We start from the raw sequence: 24,234 nt of genomic DNA, 5'->3' as shown, positions 1-24,234 counted from the left end.
ATTTGGTTAATGTGTAATGTGTGAGAACATGGCCACAGGCAGAAGGCTGTACACGATGAATATTCATTTATTTTGCAGTATGTTTTCTTACCACTAGATGCTGCTAAATCTCGCACACTGGGCCTTAAGCAAATCAAATATTTTCATGCATCTCATATCATGTATGCATCTATCCTGTCCATTTCAAAGTGTTGTTTTTTTGTTTTTTTTTTTCAAGTGGTGCAGCCGTAGCTGGCAGGCAAAGCTGAGTTGGACCCAAATACTTGCATCTCATAGGGAAACCTATGTTGACAAGATACAACATAACACCTGTTTGAACTACCAGCTAAAGCTGATGCTGTGTGAAGGAAAGACAAATGTTTTCTGGGAAATCAGATGTAGGAGTTATTTCAATGATTGTCAACGATTCAATTTCAACATTTAGTGATTTCAATGGCTGAGAAACATTAAGACTACTTGTAGCGAGATGGTCTCCAGTCCATCCCTTCCTCCTCCCTCTCCTGCCTCATCCACGTCATTGTGGATCCTCAGTGCTGATTGTGGGGTGGAGCCGCCCACATGATGTAGCCGTCCAGGGGTGTCTTTTCTCGGTTGCTCTCGTCTACCTCGGGGCTGGTGTCCATGTGTGGTGCTGTGTGCCAGACCTTCTCCACGTCTCCACAGTTAGCGTTGGTCTGCTTGCTGGGTGTTGGGAAACGGGGTTGTTGGTGCTGTTGGTCCGTCCTGTGTGGTCCACTCTCCTCAGCGTTGAATGGCGCCCCGCCACTCTCCCTCTCCTCTGTGGCCCGGTTGGACCTGGCTGCGCTGCGGTGCTCCATTCATTGGCTCCGCACCAGGTGCACTGGGACACTGCTGCGGTCTTGTTTATATTGTCTGCGTCTCATGACGTGAGGTTTGGTCCCTCTGGCTTGTGTTTATTCCCCGAGCTTATTTCTGTTTATCATCAGTGAGGCGCCATAATAAGCTGCCCCTCTCTGTTACTGTGCTCTGACCGATAATCAATAATCTGTAGTTGGGTATTTGGATCAATTCATTTCTTTTTTTGATTTTTGAGTTTGCATGTTTCCTTTCTTTGAATGAATGTTAACTCATTTGTTTGTGTTTTCGTCTGTGTTTTTTTTTATTTATTTTTTTTACTATTTTGCTTTGATTGTTTTATTTGATTAACATTTGGCTTACTTCATTTGATTAACATTTTGAATTGTCTTATTTATTTTCCGGAGTCCACCACTCATTTGTTAAAGTGCATTTATTTATTTTTTTGTTAGAGTATATGCGATTGTGGTGCTACAGCATTAGAAGAAAAAAACAAACCCTAAACATGATGGTTGAACTGTCTGAAAGTCCCTTTAAAATAATTGTCTTAAATAAAAAGTATATATTGTTGCATATATCTTGAACCCACATCTGTTGTCTAATTGAGTGCAACCAACCCCCAGGTGGCGTTGTCTTGCCAGCACTATAATTGCTTTAGGTCCAATTAACTAATTCTACTTTATTCTAAACCCCCACCCACTGCGCCACATAATAAAAAACAAAATAATTGGAAAGTTTGTAAGCAAGACCCATTATGCCACTTTGACACTGTGAATTTAACACGCCATTTTGCTCCATTTTGTTTGCCTTTCCTAAGTTGAACTCAACCCACTTAGTGGCTCAGAGGATCCAGGATGGAAACACAGATGTGGGGAACAAAAATCTCCATTAAAAACAACCAAAAACTGTTCATGTTGTCTTGTAAATAATTCCAATGTGTTCCTGCTGAGCACGCAGTGACTCCAGTGACTTTTTGTTGACTTCAGACCAACCACCTCACACAGTGTTGAATCTTAACTATTTAATGTACAGATCAAGTTAAAATCACATATCTACAGAAGAATGCACAGGATAGCGCACGGAGCCACATGAAGCAAGTTTCAGTTCCCCGGATGTTTGTACCTGTGAAAATCCTGATGGATGGACCAACTTTGAAGGCACAATTAAGCTTTACCTCCAGTCACATCTGGCGCACTTAACCCATAGAAATAAGCATAAAGGTATTTCAACCTTTTGCCAATGTCTCTTTTAGGGCTATTCTATTAGCCCTAAAAGCATTTTTTTTAATGCTGTTAGGACTGAGTGTGGAGAACACTTTTGTTTCATCTGGCTCCAGCAATACATCAGGACTTTACAAAGTGAATAACATGGCTAAGATTACACTGAGAGAGCAGAGGATAATAGGATAATACACATGGCCATGCAGAGAAGATAATGGGCTGATGTGGTATTGATCAGTAACTGGAAAGTGTTTCAAATCCATGTGGTGGGCGACCGAAACAGACAATACTGTCTCATATTCAGCCGTGTCTGACCACATTGGCCAATTCACATACACTCAGCTGGTCTCTGACTGGTAGTAAGGCCAAAGGGCTGGGGTGGGGGGATTATCCACATGTCACATGTCATCCACAGTGTGCAGCAACAGGAGTCGTCACAGCAACGTAGCATCATGGGAATAGCATCATTGTGTCAGGTGAAATTGGCTTGTGCTGACGTAGCTGGCTAGCGGTGGTTAGCATACAGTTGTCGTATCTAACATGAGGCTGTGGTCATCTACAGTCCATCCGCAATAACTATTCAAGTAGGAGGCGAAAATTAGGGAGAGCAACCTCTGCTGGGTGTGAGTCAGTGCACTTATTGCTCTTTACACATCAAAAGTGAATCTTTCTCTTTTTTTTGTTGTTTCCCGAAGTCCCACTTCAGTTCTATCCACAAACTTATCGGGCCATTCCCATTCATGCTGCACCTGTTAACGTGCCACATGTAACAGTGTGTGCCATTAAAGGGATAACCCACTGAAAATTGGAATGGATTCCTTATTTACCACTTGACCCCATGTTGATGGAGGTTTTGAGGATATCTTTTGGAACCACATGGCTAACCTCGAGTTTCACAGAGGGAAAGAATTCCACCCAATGATAGATAGCCAACCATCTCATGCAGAATAGCAGCTAGCTAGCTAGCGTACCTGAACTTTTCCATCCTCACAAGAGCCACGTGAGTGTGGCCACAGCTATGAATGTTGCTGTGCATATTTTGGCTAAACACACGGGGTGGCACCAGTTCAGAACACCCAATTGGACTTGACACCTTGTGGGGTGTTTAGAAAAGACATTTTTCCAATATTGTTTGTTTTTTGCAGTGATTGACCGCAATTTACATCTCTTGGGTGGAATGCGTTACCTGTAAGAAAAAACCTCAAACAAAACAAGAACATGTATATGGATTAGAAAGTGCAGCAAAGCCTCAATCGTCGATAGTAAATGGGAAATATTTCAATTTTAGGTGCGTTATCCCTTGAACACCAGAGCCATAAAAGGTAGTTACGACCACAGATGTCCCGTCATTGGCTTTCAAGTGATGGCTGATCTCCAAAAGGTTTGTGCTTAACATCAACAGTCATCTAAAAGCACAGAAAACAGAGTTATAAAGCTACAGCGTCGTGGCACTATTCACTTGGCTGCCACGATGTAAGAACAACACAGCTCTTCTGAGGAGCCTCGGGGCCAACGGCGAGGATATGTAATCGTAGAGGTCTGTAACTGCAGAGTCCAGGATCTGAGTAGCAGCGGACATTAACCACGAGAGGAAGTACACCCACACGGAGGTAAGAAGGAAAGTTGTGTACGGGAGTAAGATGGGTAAATATAGAGTTTATTATAATCGCTCATTTATACATCACAAACTTGTCTTTGTGACTTATTACATGTTGGTAGTAATAATATTAATAACAAAAGGACACAATGGTTAAATTGTACAATGTATCTTTGTTGTAAATCAACTGAAGTGAATGAGGCTGCGGGGCACTTGATGTTTTGAGGCAGAGCTAATGAAAAGTTTCCGCAGTCACGTTACCATCATGGGAAACTCACTCACCCCCCCACCCCCAGAATACAAAGTTCAAATTCCCTCTGATTTTAAGAACAGATGAAAAAAACAAACACTTTTATATATGTTTATATTTATATTTATATATATATATATCTTTATCGATATATAGAGATATATTTTGACCAATGTCTGACATGGGTGGTAGAGAATTTCTTCATGGCATTAAACTGTTGGTATTTACACATTTCTGGCGGAACACGGCCGCTGCCGAGCCTTGAGGTCTGTACCTGTGTCTCATAGACAAGAGATCACCATCAGAGGGGGATTGTGCTAATACACATCTTTAAGACACAGCGATGGGAAAAGTAGGAGAGGACTAATGAACTAAAAGGCAATAAAGAAAAAAATTTAGGAAAAGCCTGATTGTTTTCGTTGTCATGAGTTCATCTTTTCAAAATAAGCTTAGAGCTTGCATTTTATTTTGCAACAGTCGGCACTGCAACACACCTGTGCCGCCCACCCAGCCCTGAAAAGTAAAATACAAAAAGAAGCAAAAGAAATGCCAGCTATATAAAGATAAAAAATATACAATCAACAGCCTTTCATTGGCCTCCTTTTTTTCTTTATTGGAGCTTAATGTATGTAAAAAGTGACGCACCTTAAAATAACCCCCCCCCAAAAAAAAAAACCAAAACCATCCATATCTAGTGTCTCCGTTGTCCTGGGATTCAAGTGGAACAAAACCAGATGTTTGAACACACACATACAGTCAAGCTCCCCTGCTTGCTTTTCATTAAATCAACACAGTCTTAGGAATGAGACTATTTTGTGCCCCATAATCAGCAGAAGGCAACTATGAACACTTGTCTTGCGTTTTGACTCAGGAACGAGCTGCTCGTCTCACCAGCCACCGCCACTTTGAAGGAAAAAAAAAAATTTACACCGAAAAAAATGTTTTCCTCCCCCTACAGAGGGCTCTCCTGTTCAAACTGCAGACAAGTATAAGGTCACTCAACGCAGCATTTGTCAGATGCCGGAGACGAACGTAGAGAGGAAACCGCATTGCTACAAATACTAAATTCACACAAGTCCACACACGTCAGAGAGCCACTTTCAGACACGCCAATCTTCATCGACTGCCGTACTTCCACAGAGGAGAACGCAAAAAACAGAGACATGAATAAATAAACAATGACGCCTCGACATGGCAGTTAAACCTGAGTTCTGTTTTGGAAGTGGTCTCTCTTTCTCTCATTTTTACTCTTTTTTTTTATTTTATTTTATTTTATTTATTTATTTTTTTAATTTTTTTTTCTTCACGATAGTGTTCTACTTCTAATCAGGCATTGATAAAAGTCTACTACTGTTTTATGTGTTTCAGCTGTTTTCTGTTTAAATACATACATTATTTTCACAGTTTGCTGTCCAGTCCCTGCCCCCCCACCCGCGCCCCACACCGGTGGGGTGGGGGAGGGGCGAGGAGGGTGGAGGGGTTGGGGTTTGGGGAGGGGCTCTACTGCTGCCGCCACATCATCAACAGGCGAACTCCTCAAAGTTGCCTAGAGTCGGGTGACGAGGTAACATGTTCGGCGTGAATCCGAGACTGTCCGAGTGACTCCGGAGGGTGTCGCAGGTGCTCTGCGGAAAAACAGACGGGGGGAAGGAGGGAAGACGAGTTCAAACGGGTTAAGGGAGGGGGCGATGGATGAGGGGGGGGGGGCGGGGGGGGGACATGGTGGGGGCGGGGCACAAATAAAAATGGAATCACACGCGGCAGCGCCAGGTGCACGGCGGAGAGAACAGAGAGGGGACGGACAAATCGGGAATGGGGAAAAAAGAAAAAGGGGGATGGCATCAGACACGAGGTGCACAGAAACATATGAGGTCGTCAATGAGGCAATGAAGGCAACAGATTTGTAAGGTCAGCCACGGCGCATATGTTTCACAGGTGAGAGGAGACAGAGAGGTGGGTGGAGGGGAAGAGGATGAATGACAGGAGGAAGAGGGGGAAGAAAACAGTAGACTTTTAGTCCCGCTGTCGCACTTGTGTTGCCATTCACCATTATCTTTACGGCTCCACGGGGAGGTTTACCGCTGTCTCGCGGATCACGACCATCGTTGGCGCCACCCAGTGGACCAGGACCATTTTTTTTTGTATCGCCTTCAAAGTCGATAGCATCGAAAGAAGTAACGCGACGTTAGCGATGCTACCTGGCTGTCATATAAAATGGACCCATGTACTGCTATGGGGGAACAAACAAGTCTCAAATGTCTCTTTTCTTTTTTTAACCAGTCAGCAAATGTGTCGTTAGTTCCCGCAGATTTGCCCTGCCTGGGGGAGAGAAAGGACCATTATTCAACGCGGCGCCGCAGAGGCGTTTGCGTTCCCCTGGAGAATCCAACCAACTCGTGTCATAAGCTGAGCCGACAGATACAGGAACACACCGAGGTGACTTGATGTTACTGCAGCGCCGTGTAGTTCTTCTGCCTTGACATGATGGCTCCAAAATCAATAATGAAAAAAAAAATATATATATACATATATTTGTAGCAGGGAGAATGGCACCCCAGCCACTGGCGCAGCAGCCCTGGCTGGCCTGGTGTTTGACTCACTGGCCATTTATTAGGAACAGATTGGTAGAAAGAAAGTGTCTAGTGAGCCTGTTGTATTTACAAGGCTGAAGGCGTTGATCCTATTTTGCGGACCTTGACTGTGGTTGTTTGAGTTACTGTTGCCTTTCTATGGTCTCCAACCAGTGTGACCTCTGACCCCTGACATCAACAGGACATTTTCTGCCACACAACTTTCTGTTTTTGCGATCATTGTCTGTAAACGGTAGAGATGGTTGTGATGTGGTGAACCAACCAATTGACCAATAATATGTAAGACACAGAACCAACAACCCCATGTACCACATTCAAAGTCACTTAAATCTACTTTCTACCCTCCTTCTAATGCCCAATTTGGACTTTAGCAAGTTGTTGGCAACTGGCTATTTGTGTCAAGAAGCAATTGAAGACACCACTAATTAGAACACACTGTCGGGTCGTGCTTTGCTGCTCTATTCTTCTCTTTCTTCACAGACACTGTCTTCTTTGGTAATTCTGCCAGTGCAAATGTTGAGAAGCAAGTGTACTAGCCAGTTTTCATAGCAACCAAGAGGTGTTTTCTATTGTTGTATGGAGTGTTGCCACTAAGCAGGGTGTGTTTATTGTGCTGGGCCGGCAACCAAAGGCAACCAAAGTTTTTTGTGTCAATGTATTGACTTTAACTACCTCTCTAATCTTAAACACTATTTGGTCCAACTTACCTCTAAATGTCAAATCAGGCAGTTCACTCAAACTTATTTTTCCGTCCCACGTACAAGCAATCAATTTGGTAGAAATGCATCCATGTCCAAAGCTCCAGCTGATTGGAGTCACCTTCCTGTTGGTATTAGATCATATTCATCCTAAAGCTGCTTTAAACAAGCCCTTTTTCCTCTTTGGAACAACTTGTTTATGCTTTCGCTGAATCTATCACCAACCTGAGGTTGGCAACTTGTCTGACTGATTGTTTGTTTGTCCTGTCTTTAATTTTATTTTTCATTTCGGTATCTGTATTTCGATTTATTGTATTGTACTGTTTCTTATTCTATGTGTTGTGCTTTATTGGGTTGTACGTATTTCATTTTTTATTTTTTGCTTTATTTGTTTTGAAATTGATTGACTCTCTCGAAAATGAGTTGCGCCAACTCAAGGATAAACCCCTTGAGTTTATCCTACGAAAACAACTTTCCTAACTTTCCCAATGGCAGGGGAGACATTCTTGCCCGTGCACAAGCTGAGGAATAACAAAAATGATTTTGAAACAACTGCGTTAAGGCAGAGAAACTACATAGTGCTGCTTTAACAAACGCTGACTACATTTGGAAGCCCATTTGCCTTCTGTGGTCGACGGCTAGCTAAAGCCAAGCGAGCGCTGTGCAGCCAGTAAGGGAACGATGCGTGTGGCAGCAACAGGTGTGTATGAAAGAGGGACAGCATGGGAGGGAGCAGCTATTATCGATGGGGTGTGCTACCTGGGGGCATGATTAGGCGTGACACCAGGGCTGGTTGGGTTCTCTGGAAACTCCTGGAATAGACATGATGAAAAAGAAAGATGGGTGAGGGTGACTGAAATGAAACTAAAAGACAATGCAAGTGCTAATCCATGAGACTCGTGAGGGGAAACCGCACCAGCATCTGTCTTCCTCTTTGGGAAATATCAATGAATTACTGGGATAGTTCTAATAATTTGCAAGGTGAGAGAAGGTAAACATGGAAAAAAATGTTGCGTGAGTGTCGGTGGTTAGTAAAAAATATGGAAGACAGACTTAAAGCAGAGTCGAATAAACCTCCAAATGCTTCTCTTTGCTCTCGGGTTGACTGTGCGGAGACGTGACAATTGACTTTGTTGGAGGGGGGAAAAAAACATGAGGTAACAGAAGAAGGGGAGAAGGATGGTGATTTAAGCAGGTGAAGATGTGACATGGATGAGGCAGAAGACAGTAAATGTCAGACTATGAAGGACACCAGAAAAAGGAGGACATTTTCCAACGATCAGGCCGTGGGAATAAACACCGCCATGAGCGCCCTTGTGTGTAGAAAAACTGCTGCTTCAAGAAAAAAAAAAAAAAAAAAAAAGAGCTGACAAGAATAACCTGGAGTATAATTGTGGAAACACATCCCAAACTCTTCTTCATCTTTGAAAACAGAATTAACCACTCTTCTAAAAGTTTGCCAGCGCAACAGCGATTGAACTAAATTCTGAACCCCAGGGCAGCGGAGCATTCAAGAACACAACACTCAGAGGCAAACCTGCATCTCTGGCACCGATATAAAGGAAAACAAGGAGAGTTTCTGCTGGTGATGGAAACTCTCGGGTTTGTGCGACAACACAGCTGCAGCAAACTGGTGCTCGGCTTTCTGTGACGGTGCTCGTTAGACTAGACGCAAACTGGCAGATGCAATAATGTGAGACTTAAAGCACCTGGCAGGGTTGGACTGCGTTCAGCTGGCATGCTTTGTTGAAACAGCACCAGAGAGGAGAAAAGTGCCCGAGATGAGGCTGCCTGGCAGTTTCAGTGCCTTTGGCTTTAGTTTTGTTCATCCATAACCACTGGTTCCATTGACTTTGTTTAGAGGATGATTAAAGTTAAGGCTATGACACTTTATAAATATATATATATACGCATTCCTCTGATTTTCATTTTATTTTATGTGCGCTAAGGACATTTTAATGATGTTTTCCGAATCTGAACTACATTTTTTATCGGCATGGGGAGCAAAATGTTCATTGATTCGTACGAGCGTGGCACTCTAAATCTTAAGCAGATAGATTTCTCCGCCTCAGCCCGGCTGTAAACTTTACACACAGCTTGAAGAGCTTTACAGGGTGCAGCAAATGATTTTGAAAGAAAGGAAAATAAACTGGACTAAATCAATGTCCTTGTGGGACTTCCTGGTAATTATTTATCTGTCTATTAGCTACCAGAGTAAATGCTTCCTGCTCGGGCAGTGAGGTTTAGCCCCTGTAGTGGCCGAACCAAGAGGACATTTGCACAGTTGGATGAAGCACTGACTTAAGGTGCATAAAACCAATCTGTTTAATAGTTTTTCATTAAAGAAGCAAACTGATGTGTGAATAAAATGCACATATCCTTTACAACTGCGGCCGTTTCCGTAGCGGACGTAGTTTGTTGGTAAATGCGTGATATTAATGAGGCAATTTTAAGTGTGACACTTGCCCAGCAGTGTGCAGGAAGAGTGCAGATACCGCTGTGTTAAGGCCACCGTGCTCGGCATTACCATGTGATTTAATGGAGAACATACACACCTCACATCACTCCTGTTTCCATTTCGCTCTCAAAATGGGTTTGACTCCCTCAAAGGCTTTGACAATGAATTGATCATGAATTGTTAATAAAATACGCCAGACCTTTATATCATTTTCTGCCTTCGACTCGTTCTTCTTCCCTCAGTGCCAATTTGCTCTGATCGAACCCGCAGACGGGAAAAGATGAAAAAAAAAAACTTGACTAAAGTAGACTGTAATTACATGGCTGAGGGTGAAGTACGCAGCGTGTACAGCTAGGTAGCATAGTTTGAATACTAAAAGACTGGCTAGTGTGTGGATGAACAAAGCAATATAATGTCAGATAAAAAGCAAACAAAGAAAATACTCACTGGATTCTATACATTTGCATGTCGAGCCCCAAAAGTCGACTTTTAATCTTTAGATCAGAAAATCGAACAAACTCAAAAAAACCAAAACCCTGCCTATTTGCTGCAGTATGGAGATGCAGTCATTGCTATAATATATTATGTATATATGTATATATATGTATATATATATTATAGCAATGCAATTTTACAAGGACTTGTATGTACTTCATCATTTTACATATAAAGAGCACAGAACTGTAGTATACAGATTATTACGAACACACACACACACACACACACACACACACACACACACACACACACACACACACACACACACACACACACACTTTTTCAGCAAAAATAAAATATTATTGGGAAAATGAGGAAACTAACTGAACTGTATTGTGGCTCTCTGGTGCTGGTTCACTGAGAGCAGGCAGCCTTTTGTTGTGTGCTGCTGCCCTCCAGTTTATCTACTCGCTAATTTAAAAACCACATGTGCCTCATACAATTGAATGTTTTCCAGGAAGGTGAAATTACCAGATTGTCGCTCTGACAACGTTGTGGCCGTTTCTTTCGTATGAAGTAACCCAAAACCTTATCCTTGAACACCTGAAAGCATGAAATGGAGAAAAACAAACACAGCATAAACATTTTAAAAGCATTGACAATGAAATTCAACCCACATAAAATAGCCAAAAGTCAGAGAAAAAAGTGAAAACACATGAACACAAGTTGTACTTGTTTCGTAGATTGTGTGCAACTGACTTATTTCTAATACTATGTATATACTGTACAGAGTACATTTAATAAAGATCTATCTATCTATCTATCTATCTATCTATCTATCTATCTATCTATCTATCTATCCTTTTAAGCAGGTCTGGTACAGTTAGCAGTTTGAAATGTGATTCAACTTTAATTCCAAAATATAAGTTCTATCAAACAAAGCATGTGCACAAGTACATTAGCAGATATAATCATAAACCATTTAAAGGTCCAAATCTCTTATTTTCCTGTTTTATTTATCACCACCTTGTCTTTGACAGTCTTAGAGGGAGGCTGTATGAGGCTAAATATGTTGTTCTGTGGTCTACAGTGCTTTTTTTAATGAATTGTGTGAAGCTGCTCTCCTGGAGTTGGGGGTGAATGATAGAATTTAAAAAACGGGGTTTAATATGGAACCTTTAATGAAGGAATTAAAATAAAATATTGAATTTCAAATTCATAGAAAACAAACAAAACTTTACCTCATACAGGTAGTCAAATATTTCTAGTATTGTTAAAACACTGGCTCCGATAAAGAGCCCCATCTGACCTCCAATGTCACCTAGAAGAAGAGAGATAAACACATATTGACCGTCACTGAACATTGGCGTATGAAATCACTCCCCTCACTGTCACTTCAATCACAATAAAAATGTCATGGCCTTAATAGCACTGGTCCCTTGCAAGGAACATCAGATTTTAATAATGTGTTTGCGAGTTCAAAGACGCCACCTCAAAGTGGAGCTTGATCTAAAGTGTGCGGCAGGGTGCTCGCTCAGCCAGCCAGGCTGAATGACAGTCAGTGTGGGAGTCTTACCGAGCAGCCCTGCAATTTCATAGGCCTTCTTCTGCTCAATCTTCTCATAGTTCAGAGCTTCAAAGAAGATGTCCAAGACCAATATATTTTCTCTGCAGAGAAGACAGGAAAGAGCACGCAGAGATTGTTTTTTTTTTGTGTTAAATCTCGACTTGTATCACAAGACGGCTTCACACATTTCCTGTGTCGCTATCTCTCATTATTGTAACATTGAAGGTGAACGATGGAGACCCAGGTCATGTGATGCCACGCCACCATCCATCAACAGAAAAAAAAAAATTCTAATACATAAATGACTGACTGCGACTAAACGATACTTACCCAATGTATTGTTCAGTTTTGTTGAATTTCTTAGCCAGATATTTAGCAGAGGCCTTACTGGGGATCTTAACCATGGACAGCTCCTTGCCATAGCGAGTCATGTTGCAGGGGGTCTGACACACACAGTAATCGTTGTCTTTCTCTACCAAAAAGTCTGTGGATGATCAAAGTCATTCAAAACAATATCGTGATCACAACCTGCACACAAGCGGACCTTCATTGGCCGCCGCTCAAAACGCGACAGAAGGGACAACGTATTCGCTACCATCGTTCACTTTCCATGAAAGCAGGTAATGACTGAGGTTAAAACACTGAGGGGCGTGGAGGGCTGCGGGATTTATTGGAGATCAGCCGAGCACGGACACGTCACAAATCCTCCTAATGGAATTTTTAAACAATGGTTTTACTTTATCACCCTGCTCTGGAGCCACACTGAGATTAAAACAAGTTACAGAAGTATAATGCATAGGGCGGCGTTGGTCTAACGGCCCTGCCACTGATTGAGCACTTGGTTGAAATTCAGACATTAATGCAAATGAGGAGCGGCAAAGTGGTGGGGCTTACCTAAAGCAGGGTCGGCGCAGTCTTTGTACTGCTCAGGTGTGCAAACTGTGGAGGTTCCTGTTCGACGTGGCATAAAAAAAGCAAATATTTACCCCAACTGAAAGTCAACATTGAGCATTTGTTTTAATTCCCCTTTTTGAACATTTGGTATTTCAGGCCGTTCTCCGAGTCCCTACCAGGCATGTGAACCATCCTGCAGTTGCAGTTCTCCAGCAGGTAGCGGGTTTCGCAGTCAATGCGGCAGGCTGAGATGCTGTACGTGGAGAAGTATTCAGAGTCTATGGGGGTGGATTTGCAATCTCCCCATGGTGGTGGGAGGTACTGAAGCTGCGGGGGGGCAAACAGAAAGTGTCTCATAATCTTAAGTAACAAAATCGGGATGAAAAGCATCCCAGCAAATCAAACGATGCAGGCCAGTTACAGCAAATAAAGTTAGAAGAGTTCAAACTTCACAAAAACCACCACCAATACCAACAACGACGTGAAAATAAAACACAGAAGCATCTCAATGGAAACATGTGCACTGACATAAATACTGGCACTAAATGTCAGGTCAGACCAACATTACTTGTCATGTGAGGCGACAGGCAGACGTCATGCAGAACGGTACTGATGCAGGTCTAGTCCCCGGTAGAAGGCAGAATACCATGGGATTAGAGACAAGCTTGGAGGGGAGAAAACTTTCAAAATGTGTTCTTTTCAGACAGGACACCACAAATTAATGGACAAATTTCGCCACCCCGAGGACAGAGCTCACAGAGGTAAACAGTTCACAGTATTAATTAAAAAAGAAAAAAAGAAAAAAAAAACGGACGTCACAAATACATGACTGGTAGAATTTAACAGAAGTCACAGGGAGATAATTATGTATTTTTTATTGTAAATAAAAGAAACAAATAATGAGAACTGAAATGAGAACACGTTGTCTTTATTACTATTACCAGTGTCTTTTCTTAGCCCGTGAGAGAAACCACTTCAACGATGAGGTGGAGGGGTGGTTAGCGCAGAGTGTGCCATCTCATTACAGGTTAATCTAATTAAAAGGCGGAGAGCACTCACGGGCAACCCAGGGAATTTTAAAATATCCTAATGAGGGACGACTACTGGCTGAGCTTCAAATATTTTGGTTCATCTCTAAACGGCGGTGGTGCTCTCTGGAATTTCTGTGCATCTATTCAGAGCTCTTTCACACTTTAAAGCTCCCTTATGATTGCCATGTTCAGATCTTGATTTTACAGCCAAGACTCTGGTTGCACAGCCTACTCATCCTAAAAACTCTACAGACCTCCATAAAACAGCATATTTAGCCCTCTGTTTACAGCCTCTTGTAAAGTTTAGCTCCCTGCTCACGCTGACGCTTTGTTCCAAGACTGTAGCTGGCCTTCAAAAGCACGTGGAAAGTCCACGAAACACCCGGCTGGATTATTTCCCTCATCTGAATGAAGTTTCCCAGAGGCATTCCCGTTAGTGAAGGGTGGATTTCTCTCATACTGCTGTGTAGTCCACTGACGATGCTAGAGACATACTTTATGGCTAGAAAAAGTGAATTGGGACAGTATGCAGCTGAGCTAATTTGTGTTAGGTTACTAAATATTGCGATACAGTTTTGTACCTGTACCACAATTTATGACTAACTTTTAATTTAACTTGTATACATGCTTTAATGGTAAAAAAAAAAAAAAAAGAAAAAAGAAAAATAGTACAGATGAATTTAAAGACACTGCTTGAAGCCCTTTGGCTTCAAATATTCAAGCAAAAGTATATTTATCCCTCTGTTTAAAGTCTATTGCAAAACTGCTGAGTTTAAGCATCCCGTGAAAAAAACAAGGTTGCTGTGTTGGACCTCCCTTTGCAATTGGACGGACTTGTATAGTCTTACTTAGAGCAACTTTTAGGAAGACCCCAAACCGAAAGTCTTGTTTGACCACGTGACTTCACACGACAGGCTTCATGCTGACAAACTTCCCCAGCAGCGCTGCTGTCACTGCGCGGTTCACCGTAATCTCCACCAGGACCACTCTGGCAAATTGACAGTCATTTATTCAATGCAAAGTGACAGACATAGAGCCATATTCACTTGCAATGGACTTCTACTGCGAAACCTAATTAGGCTGTTATTGAAGTCCGCCTGGAGCCCACAGAGTCTCATAACTGGAGGTACAGCGGGGATAAAAACCATGGCGCAATAAATGCTAAGACTTCAAAACCGATGCCAGAATCCTCGGAAGTAATGAAAGCTAATCAATCACATGGTCCAGGTCCGTCCAGATGACATCAGGGAACGTTTCAGCAGGGAACACATAAAAGCAGAAAAAACGAGACGGAAAGAAAGAAAGATAACACAACTGGTCGAGGACGTGGAAGGGTGAAGCCGGACAGGCTTTAATGACGATACAGACTCAAACAAAAAGAAGTTCAGGCTGCAAAGGTTCACACATCGGAGCTGCTTGCCGGTATTAGCAACATGGACAGACTGCAAAGGTTGCATGTGGTTGCTTCAGCCACACAGTTGAAGGGGACAGATGGATCCATTCCTCAGGAGGTGGTGGGAGACAGAGGGGGAGGGAGAGTTGCAACTGAAAGTGGATGAACTCGGTGATGGGTGTGTAGCTGTCGGGACAACACAGTATTGTTGTGGCATGCAAGCAAGTCCAGGCAGTCATACGCTACCCGCTGCTCTTGGGTGGAAACAAAAGTTTGGAAGCCGGGGGCGACGCCGAAGCCCAGCTCGTGGAGGAAAGGAGGCTCTGACTGAGTGTGAAGCTGTACCTTTATGCCGGCCTCATAGGACGTCTCATCTAGGGTGGGCGGGGGGTGGGGGGTGGGGGTTGAGGTAGGGAACACAGCCCACATCATTATCAAGGTAACAAGAGCAGCAGAAGCGCAGGCCGCGGGGGCACAGCAGTGAGCAGAGTGACGTTGCGGCAGACGTCATTCGGCCTCTCGTTGGCTGCGTGCTCCAAAGTCTTGAGACTGGAGGACGCCACTCAGCTTTTCACCACTTACCTATAATTCCTGCCACAAAAAAAAAATGTCAGGGAGTCTCACTCAGCCCACGGACCACGTCAGGAATTAAATGTCTGCGACAGGAGCTTCAGAAATGAAAAGTCTTTGTCAGCGCTGAGGCGCTGCGAGCAGCGTCGGCGCTCCCGCCAGAGAACACCTTCATGACAACTTCATCATTTCTGCCATTTCTGTCTCTCAGCCCGTAAACACGCCCTCGAGCTGTCGTCAGCGTGGCCCTGTGATAAATAGCAAACCTAATGTTTGGTATTTCTTTTCGTTACTGATATTCTTCATAAGGCAGGGTTCGTTTTTTTTTTTTTTTTTTTTTTTTTTTTACAGACATTTGAATGATGATAAACTCAATTTGTTTTTACAACTTAAAAAGGATGTGCAGTACATGTTTGAAAACAGTTTCCCCTCCAAAACAACATTTGTCCTCTTTGTGGTGTCCAGGTGCCTGTATTAATTTAGACCAATCATGAGCTCCAACCATCCCATGTTATTCTGCTAAAAAACAGACAAAGAAGAAAGAAGAAAGGGTGGGAGATTTCTGTTAGATTGCTTCACTCAAGTTCATGACTTTAGTGAGGACGTTACCTTCAGGAGCAGAATCGTACAAAGCAGCCTCGCAGTAATGACACTGACTGGCTGCTGGAGTGGCTATTATCTCAAGAGTTCACTGGCAGTCACTGTGGTCTGGAAATTCAAATGAGGCTGCTGCCAATACGATAAGATTTTGCAGTGCCAAAAGTGGCAAATTTGGAATATTTTCTGATGTCCTAACTGTTTGGCTTACATGCTGCTTGAGCCCAGAACATTATTTAAAAAAACAAATAAATAAATAAATAAAAAACAAAATCTGACGTCGACTTGGCAACATTAACTGATAACTGATTCACAGCTGCATTGGACTTCAAAAGGCAATCCATGTAGGATCACCATTTGTTGATTTTGCACACTGGCATCCTCGATAATTCATTCTTATCTCTCCCTGATTAGACTTTAATGATATTCCTTGTTGTAAGCAGGGCTCTACTGTACCCCAATTATGATTTGAATCGCGCCACATTTGTAATGCGATCTGCTGCAATTAGTTCATCTTTCCACAAGATGACAGATGTGTGTGGAAATCCTTTGCCAGTTAATTTCAACTTGACAACATTTGTTCTTGTTCCCTTGTACTGCAGTGCGTCTCGTCAGTGAAGCATTCTGAGAGACTTTTAGTCAGCCTGATTGTGCCTGAGTGCGACAGCCAGGAGATCATTTTTTGCAACAATGCCAGTGATGCAAATCCTTCATTATGCGTAAAATTAATTTACCCTTTCTCGGAAGGGTGTAATGTTCTCCATGTTGTCTTTTAACATTCTTGATTCTCATTACTTTTTGCCATTAATGAGCTGTTAATGGTTTAATTTCCCACCGTTTATTCCTGGCTTCCCTGAAGGCATCAGTTGCACAGTCAGTTGTGGCAGCTTTCGACTGAGGGTTTATTTCTGGACTGCGTGCTAAAAATACTATGAGTGAAAATAAACTCCATGCTGCCAGATATTCTTGCATGCTGTGGAGGTGGAGTTTTCTTTGGCTGAGTTAAGCACAGTGAGTAGTACCACATCCAATCATGACTTGGCCCTGCTCTGTAAATATTTTTCTTTTCACTGCAGTGTCAGCTCTGCTTCACTGGATTACGGAAATACTGTCTGTCACCTTACTGTGCAATCAAGGCACTCTTACAGGAAAACAATTTGATTTTCATACAGAGAGGTGACGAGCACGAACCGGAGTGGATTTTGCAGACAAACATAAAATGAGGCGGAGTGGAAAATAAAAAAAGAAAATCGTGGTTGGAGAGGAGGAGGAGGCTGAATGTTAGATACCAGTTGCTGCTGACAAGACACAAAAGTTTGAAAACCGGGGGCCACACCAAATCCCAGTTGGTCAATGAAGGGCGGCTCGTCTTGGCTGTGGATCTGAACCTTGATGCCTGCTTCATAGGAGGTCTCATCTGTGGATACAGCAGGCCATAAAATGTAACAGCAAATTATACGGACGCCCCTGGAAACCTGCCTTTGGGCTGTGGCACCCAAAGCCAAGTGCTGGTGAAGCCCGTGCCGGTGAAGCCAATTAGCGGCCACATACTCACGTGTTAGCCGGGTGGACCAGTGCAGAACAGCTCTACAACCCGTGATTTATTACAGGATGTGTATTTTACGAACGCAGGGCTCAGTGGCGCGGTTGTCTGCCGTAAATTAAAGACAAAGGGTCGGTGAACGCACTTTATTAAACATGATGTCAGTGGCGGATCTGGTGGAATGTATCAGGAGAAAATGCGATTAAACGCGCTCGTTTATCATCTTGTGCCCGTGTAAGTTGTTCAAACATTTAGCGGCCAAGTCGACAAGGTGAAGCCCTGTGAATTCCTGATTTATATGGTTGCACATGTGGCTTGTTCCAACTTGCAAACCACTGCACTGAATAATTAATATTTTGAGTGTGGAACGATGAACACCTCACAACTCGAACAAGCGCAATAATGGTGTCATGGGGGAAGTGGCTTGAAGGCGTGTGTGTGCTAGCTGATGTTACTGTCTGCCAGCAAGCTAATGTGTTCTTTGCTATCGAGGCATATTTTATTCAGGCAATGGGGGTGGTTGTTGCTTGGTTTATGACTATAATTAAACAGAAGGCACTTTATTGGTCACATATACACTAATTAAAATAAACAGTTGTTCCCTGCATTTGACCATCTTCAAAGGAACAGCGGTTCGCTGCTGCTGCTGACTGCAGTTGCAAAGAGTTTACACCGGAAAAGAGGTCAGATTGGAAGACTGCGCTGACCTGTTTCTCCCCAAACAGGGAGGTACTCGTCCTGCTGGATGTCCAGCATGATCTCCAAGCCGTTCCCCGTTCCGCCTTTCAGTGTGGTCAGCAGAGGGTTGCCGTCTAATCCCGAGTTGAAGGTGTAGCATTTTCCGTAGCGGGTGTAAATCTGCAACACAAAGAAAAGAGGCATGAGGATGATAGACACAGCTGTGTAAATACAGTCGTACCCTCTGTACTGCTGCTGGGTGTATAACAATTCAGCGTGTAATCGTGCAGAACAGATAATCATGGCAGAGACTTTTGCAATTATCAGAGAAGTAGGCTTGAATTCAAAACATGCCGCCTCTGATTGACTAGAATTAATGAGCTGTCTTCAGTACGAACTACAGTAAAGATCAATCTTTATCCAATTTTACTGCAAATTTCCTATGTGAGCATCGGAATGACTGCATTATTTTGCGATCATTATATAAAATATATCCAAGGCATACACTTTGAAGACACACATCTTTATCGACAAGTAAATCTACAAATTGGCTCCGTAAGAGACAATCCAGTGGGTTCACTTACGGCCTCTGGTGGTAGATTTTAAATCTACCACTGAAGCTCATCTGTGCTTCCAACAGCAGGTTTGTTATGATGTATATATGTTTATATATATATATATATATATATATATATATATATATATATGTATATATATATATATATATATATATATATATATATATATATATATATATATACATATATACATATATATATATATATACATATATATATATATATATATATATATATATATATATATATATATATATATATATATATATATATATATATATATATATACATATATATGTATATGTTTGATTTTTTTAAGTCCAGCCTGTACCCAAGCAGGAAAAATAAATAAATAAAGAACTGAACTTCATTAAAGTAGTGGGCATTTCTAATTTATTCAATAATTTGGATAAAAGCTAAGAAAGTTTGGAAAAGACCTTGAGGCATGGGGTAAATTTATGATCATAAGTCCATAAATTTTGAGATAAGGCCACGAGACTGTGGGACTGATTAGTTCTGCAACACTCTGGCTGAGGAATTTTAATGGCTATCCTTCAAGCTTTTGAACAAACCTGCATTGATTAAAGCCACGCCAGTCCTATGTCACGTTTAGGAAGGGTCGCACGGTAACTGACGACCCAGATGATATTTGCATTCCAGTCATAAAGTTGCTAGAATGAGGAACCATTTAAATGGTGAGGGGCCTAAGAAGGGTCTACAACAAAATATTAGACTTTTGAATACCATCTCGTCAATAATGTGGTTTTTGATTTTGTTTTCCAGGTTGCATGTTTGAGCTGAAGAGACTGTTGTTGTCATAGCAATACCTGGATACACTTTTGTTGCAGGCAGCCGTCCAACAGCAGTCAACCTGTTCGTTGGCTTCCTACCAAGACTGACCTGTGGCACTGACTTGAAACCGCTAATTAAATGAATCAGTATGACGTCTTTGGCTTCCACATAAAACCCCGTGGAACAGATTCGATCGGAGGTATTACTATGACCTAAGTTGGCAAACAGACCGAGGTAACACACATCAGAAACACTTGCGACTGCTCTGAAGGCTCCATAACAATCCGACCGTCTGGTTCTGCCTTTACTACACACAATACACACTTTACAACTCAAACAAGGTTCCACTGGGAAGGAGGTGGCAGTAACATGGCTGCTGGTAAAAGTCCAGCCAACGCTGCAGAACTGATCTCCGGAGATCAGAGCCAGTCTTCCGTATCAATTCTCTGAGAGACTAACAGGCATTTGACAGATAAGACAGCGCTCCACTCCTTTCTCCCCCTGCTGGTGATATAATGAGGCAGGTCCGCAAAGTGAGTCCTTTGCGCACAAGCAACCAGCCGCTTCACGGCAGTGTAGGTTTGCTATGTGGTCGCCTTGTACACACGCTGCTGTTGTTCACAAGTCTTTGCAAAAGTAATGTGGCCTTTATTCATCCTGATCTCATAGTTCAATGCGTTGCACACAATTGACACGTTTGTCATGGCAGTGGGTATATTGAGTAATTTCGTTGGCCATTTCTCTTAAAAGTAAATTAGTGAATTTCCCATTCGGCGTAAGAAAACTATAGACTGCATGTATCCACCACTTCTGCCTTGACTGTTATAGATTACTCTCAGTGATGTAAATGAGACACTGGGATGAATTTTTAAACAAGGCCGCATGCTGCCGCGTTGCCTTGCAATGTTTAATTAGACACGCTAAAATTTTAATTTGAGCTGATTTATGACGTCTGAATTATTAATCAGTGGAGGAGCAGGATGAATCGAGAACTCACCGAGTGGACTGTGCAAAACCATGAAGATTGAAAAAAAATTCTGTTTTTTTTTTTAACAGCGATTCATTTTTACTCTCACAGTCAGGTAGCAATGAATTGCTTCTCTTGAATAAATTGAATTTAATAAGGAGAAAAGCAGAAAAAGGTAATAACTTTAAGACACCTTGAGAGCGCCTCCTGAGGGCTGGCTGCGAAATGGCTGCATTAATTATTAACACACCTACATACAAATCCTGCCAAACACCTCTGCTGTTTTTTTTTTGTTTTTTTCCCCGGGGTACATACAGTGCTGAAGTTTTTGGGAGTGCATGTTTCTCCGCGGTACCGGCACCCCAGCAGCATGTCCTCCAGCTGGTGTCCCAGCCGTCCCAGCATCTCCGTGGTGTTAACCTGGTAATCGGGAAGTGGGCTGTAGTTGCTGAAGTCCAGCAGGCTGAAGAGCCCCGGCTTGCGGCTGTCCCTGATGATGGACACGCTCTTCTCCATCAGTGTGTGGTTAGGGTACATGAGGTCCATCCAGTAGCCGCTGTGGTACAGGTCGTCCCTGGTCAGCGTGGACACGCGGAACACATTCTTATTGCAGAAGGTGACGGCTGGGAAGGACATGTTGTGAGCCCACACCATGTAGATCTTTGTGATGGCTGGGTAGGACATCATGTACATGATCCGATTCCACGACCACGTGCACAGGAGACCGATGCACACAAAGAAGGCCATGATCCAGGTGACTCGCTGCAGTTTGTTCTTGTTCGGGGAGAAGATGAACTTCAGACCGTGGATCTTGGTCCTAGTGATGAAACTCACCGTGATCTCCTTCCACGTCGTCTTCCTGAGCTCGGACTTGTTACTTTTGAGGGGCGTCTCTTGAGCATCCGCTGGCCTCCGTGGACCCGGTGAGACACTTTCAGCCGAGGGTGCTTCAGCCATGATTGCCTGAGTCAAGCCAGCCGGCCACCTCTCAGCCTCTCAACACTTTTTCCCATCAATTTAAAAGCCTCGCTTTGCACATACTTGTGCTTGTCCCCAAAACAGCGACGGGAGTCTTTCAGCATGCAGACGTTTGGCTGCTCAGGCTGGAGAACAATCTTCCGTAAAGGCGGGAGGAGAAGCAGCAGCGTTGTTAGTGAAATGAATTTTTACGTTCCAGATTCCTTTGTGAGAAAGTCAGCCCAATTATTCCACTAATGAAGTCCACCATCACCATCGCCGGGGCTTCATCCATCGACAGGCGGGCGTGACAGCAGCCGATACAAGCGACGACTTCACTCCCGCAGGCACCCACTTTGAAAATCCAGAGACGCTTACCCCTGTTGCTCAGATCTTCCACTCCTCCATCTCTCCCTCCAGAGCCAGGCAATACTTGGCTGCTTCCTGTCCTTGCGCGGCACAAGCTGCCCAAAAAAACACAAGCCCTCCCTCCGTTTTTCTTCCCTAACACACAGACGCCTTTCCAGCGTGTTGACTTGCAGCCCGCAGAAAGAAACACACAGAATGTTGCCCCTCCGCCCACTTTCTCTCCACAGCCGAACGGAGAATGAGGTGGAGCCAGTGGATGAAATTGTTTTCCCCCGGTGATGGAGTAGACCTCCAATGGTGGAGAGAGGCGGAGAGATGGTATCAATCAAACTAGAAATAACTGCGATAAAATTTTTTAACACTGACTGTGTGAGGGGTAAATTTTCCTAAACAGCAAAGGACCCGCAGCCTGTTCGTAGATTCTTTTTTCTTCATACGCTGATAAGCAACAAGAGGATGAAAGCAGTTCTTAAATAGCACAATACCCCCTCTCTAGAACACTTTAGATGTGTCCAATTCGTCTTTATGAAGTTTCTTATTTTTTCAAAAACCCTGCAAAGCGTGCTGACATATCCTGCAGCGTGCAGGTGTGACTTTGTCTGACGTTTAGTCTGCCTCGCCTGTTTAGGCGAGACTATCAGAGGACTATGCTGGCAAAAACTTCAGCATGAGCCTCACAGCGTTGTTTTAACAATTATGTTGGCTGGAATCTCATCAGTCCGTAATAAGAGAATTGGCTGCAGCTGTGATGTATGCAGTAAGGGGGTATTCTTGGAAAAAATATGATGATGATGATTGTTATTATCATTTTTTATTGTTGTTGTGATTGTTCTTCTTCTTGATAATAATAATGATTATTAGCAAGATTAAACGATAGATTAAAGAACACATTGAAATTATGGACAAAGGTACGTATGCAAATAAGAAAGTAGGTGTATCTGACATAGTTTATAGCCAAGGCAGTTGGAGATGACGGGAGACACTGAATGAAATCCATAAAAGGAGCTGACAGTTATACTTCCCTCATTCAGCGTAAGCAGCAATAGCGATTCAACGGAGAACACTAAATGAGAAAAAGGATGCTGACCTTGCAAAATAAAAAGAAACGTGTACAATTGGGTTAAGGGGTTAAATAAGTCTGAATAGAACAATGGGATGTGGGAGGAAGCAGACACAGGGAGAACATGCAATCTCCACACAGAAAGCCCCCAGGCCTGTCAATCTAATTCATAACCTTCCCACTGTGAGGTGACAGTGCTAACAGTCCATTCACTTCATCTCCAGCCAATTTAATCAGAACTGAATTTCATAATAAAGAAGAGGGGGAAATTATGCAGAACAGTTTCATGTGTTTCCACAGTTGTGATCATCACGCACTGATAACATTAATGAACGGCTAAATTATGACAAGAGGAGCCAGATCCAAAATTGTGGAAAAAATCTTCCATCTTTGTGCTCTCAGCACTTTTTGGCAGCAAAACAGCCCAGTTAATTACCGGAATCATGCTCCACTCTGTGCCCAGGCCTCCCCCTTCCCACATTTCTTTTTTGGGGCGCACTTTATTCATGCTTTCTTTTTCACTATTACTAAATTAGACTTTTTGTGTCGGCTTGTAGTTAATCTTTCGGTCGGAGAAAGATCCAATCAAACCGAACAATAAACTTTTTTTTTGGCATCAACAAGGATGACTATCTCTCAGTCCCAATAACAAAAAGAAAAACACAAAGGCTGCATGAGCGGCAGACAAATAAATACATCGCACAATGCCATCTTATCAGAGTTGCAGCCCGCTGCCTGCTCTCCTCACTGATCGACTCACAACATTGATTTCCTTTATTCCGGATTTCTCTGGAAACATGTCGATAGATATGGGGCACAATTAACTGTTGAGTTAAAGGCTGGAGCTCTTTTGTCCTGCACAGGCCCGATGGAGGCGGGAGGTTCAATGAGACCGCGTCAGCACTCTGATCTGCTGCTCAATTTCATTAGTCACAGCTCCAGAGGTTAGCCGGGCAACGCATGACAATCATCATTACTCTTCTCAACATTATGCCCTGTCGTTAGCAGCCACTCTGCACCAACGGGCTTTAACCTCAGTCTTTCACTGCCTTCCGCTTCGCAAGTCTACCAAAAGGAACAAACTGCTAAGAACCATTCCATTTACAGTTTATTTATTTATCTAAGGAAATTACCTTCATTTGACTGAACTTTGTATCTGAACTTAAAACA

At 42.9% G+C, this 24,234-nt stretch overlaps 1 protein-coding gene across 9 annotated transcripts in view; it reads right to left on the bottom strand.

Annotated features, from left to right (window-relative positions):
• Positions 1-1,828: 1,828 nt before the first annotated feature.
• The window catches only part of asic1c (acid-sensing (proton-gated) ion channel 1c), a 96,750-nt gene continuing 74,344 nt past the window's right edge, over positions 1,829-24,234 (bottom strand). For 2 of the 9 annotated variants that reach the window (XM_076021628.1, XM_076021630.1), the window contains exons 2-11: positions 18,371-18,521; positions 15,200-15,327; positions 12,706-12,856; positions 12,530-12,586; positions 11,966-12,119; positions 11,645-11,736; positions 11,310-11,389; positions 10,600-10,671; positions 7,932-7,984; positions 3,673-5,508 (exon numbers count right to left, since the gene is read on the bottom strand). In XM_076021628.1, the coding sequence (XP_075877743.1) occupies positions 5,430-5,508; positions 7,932-7,984; positions 10,600-10,671; positions 11,310-11,389; positions 11,645-11,736; positions 11,966-12,119; positions 12,530-12,586; positions 12,706-12,856; positions 15,200-15,327; positions 18,371-18,521 (1,017 nt within the window). In that variant the 3' untranslated portion in view covers positions 3,673-5,429. The other 7 variants (XM_076021626.1, XM_076021629.1, XM_076021622.1 and 4 more) reach the window with 6 other exon arrangements.

Source organism: Nelusetta ayraudi, unplaced genomic scaffold (assembly GCF_046127955.1).
Source record: "Nelusetta ayraudi isolate G7.1 ecotype Tasmania unplaced genomic scaffold, CSIRO-AGI_Nayr_v1 ptg000011l, whole genome shotgun sequence".
In the NCBI taxonomy this organism is placed as follows: Eukaryota; Metazoa; Chordata; class Actinopteri; order Tetraodontiformes; family Monacanthidae; genus Nelusetta; species Nelusetta ayraudi.
Note: the sequence above shows the minus strand (reverse complement) of the source record. Positions and strands in the feature narration are given on the sequence as shown.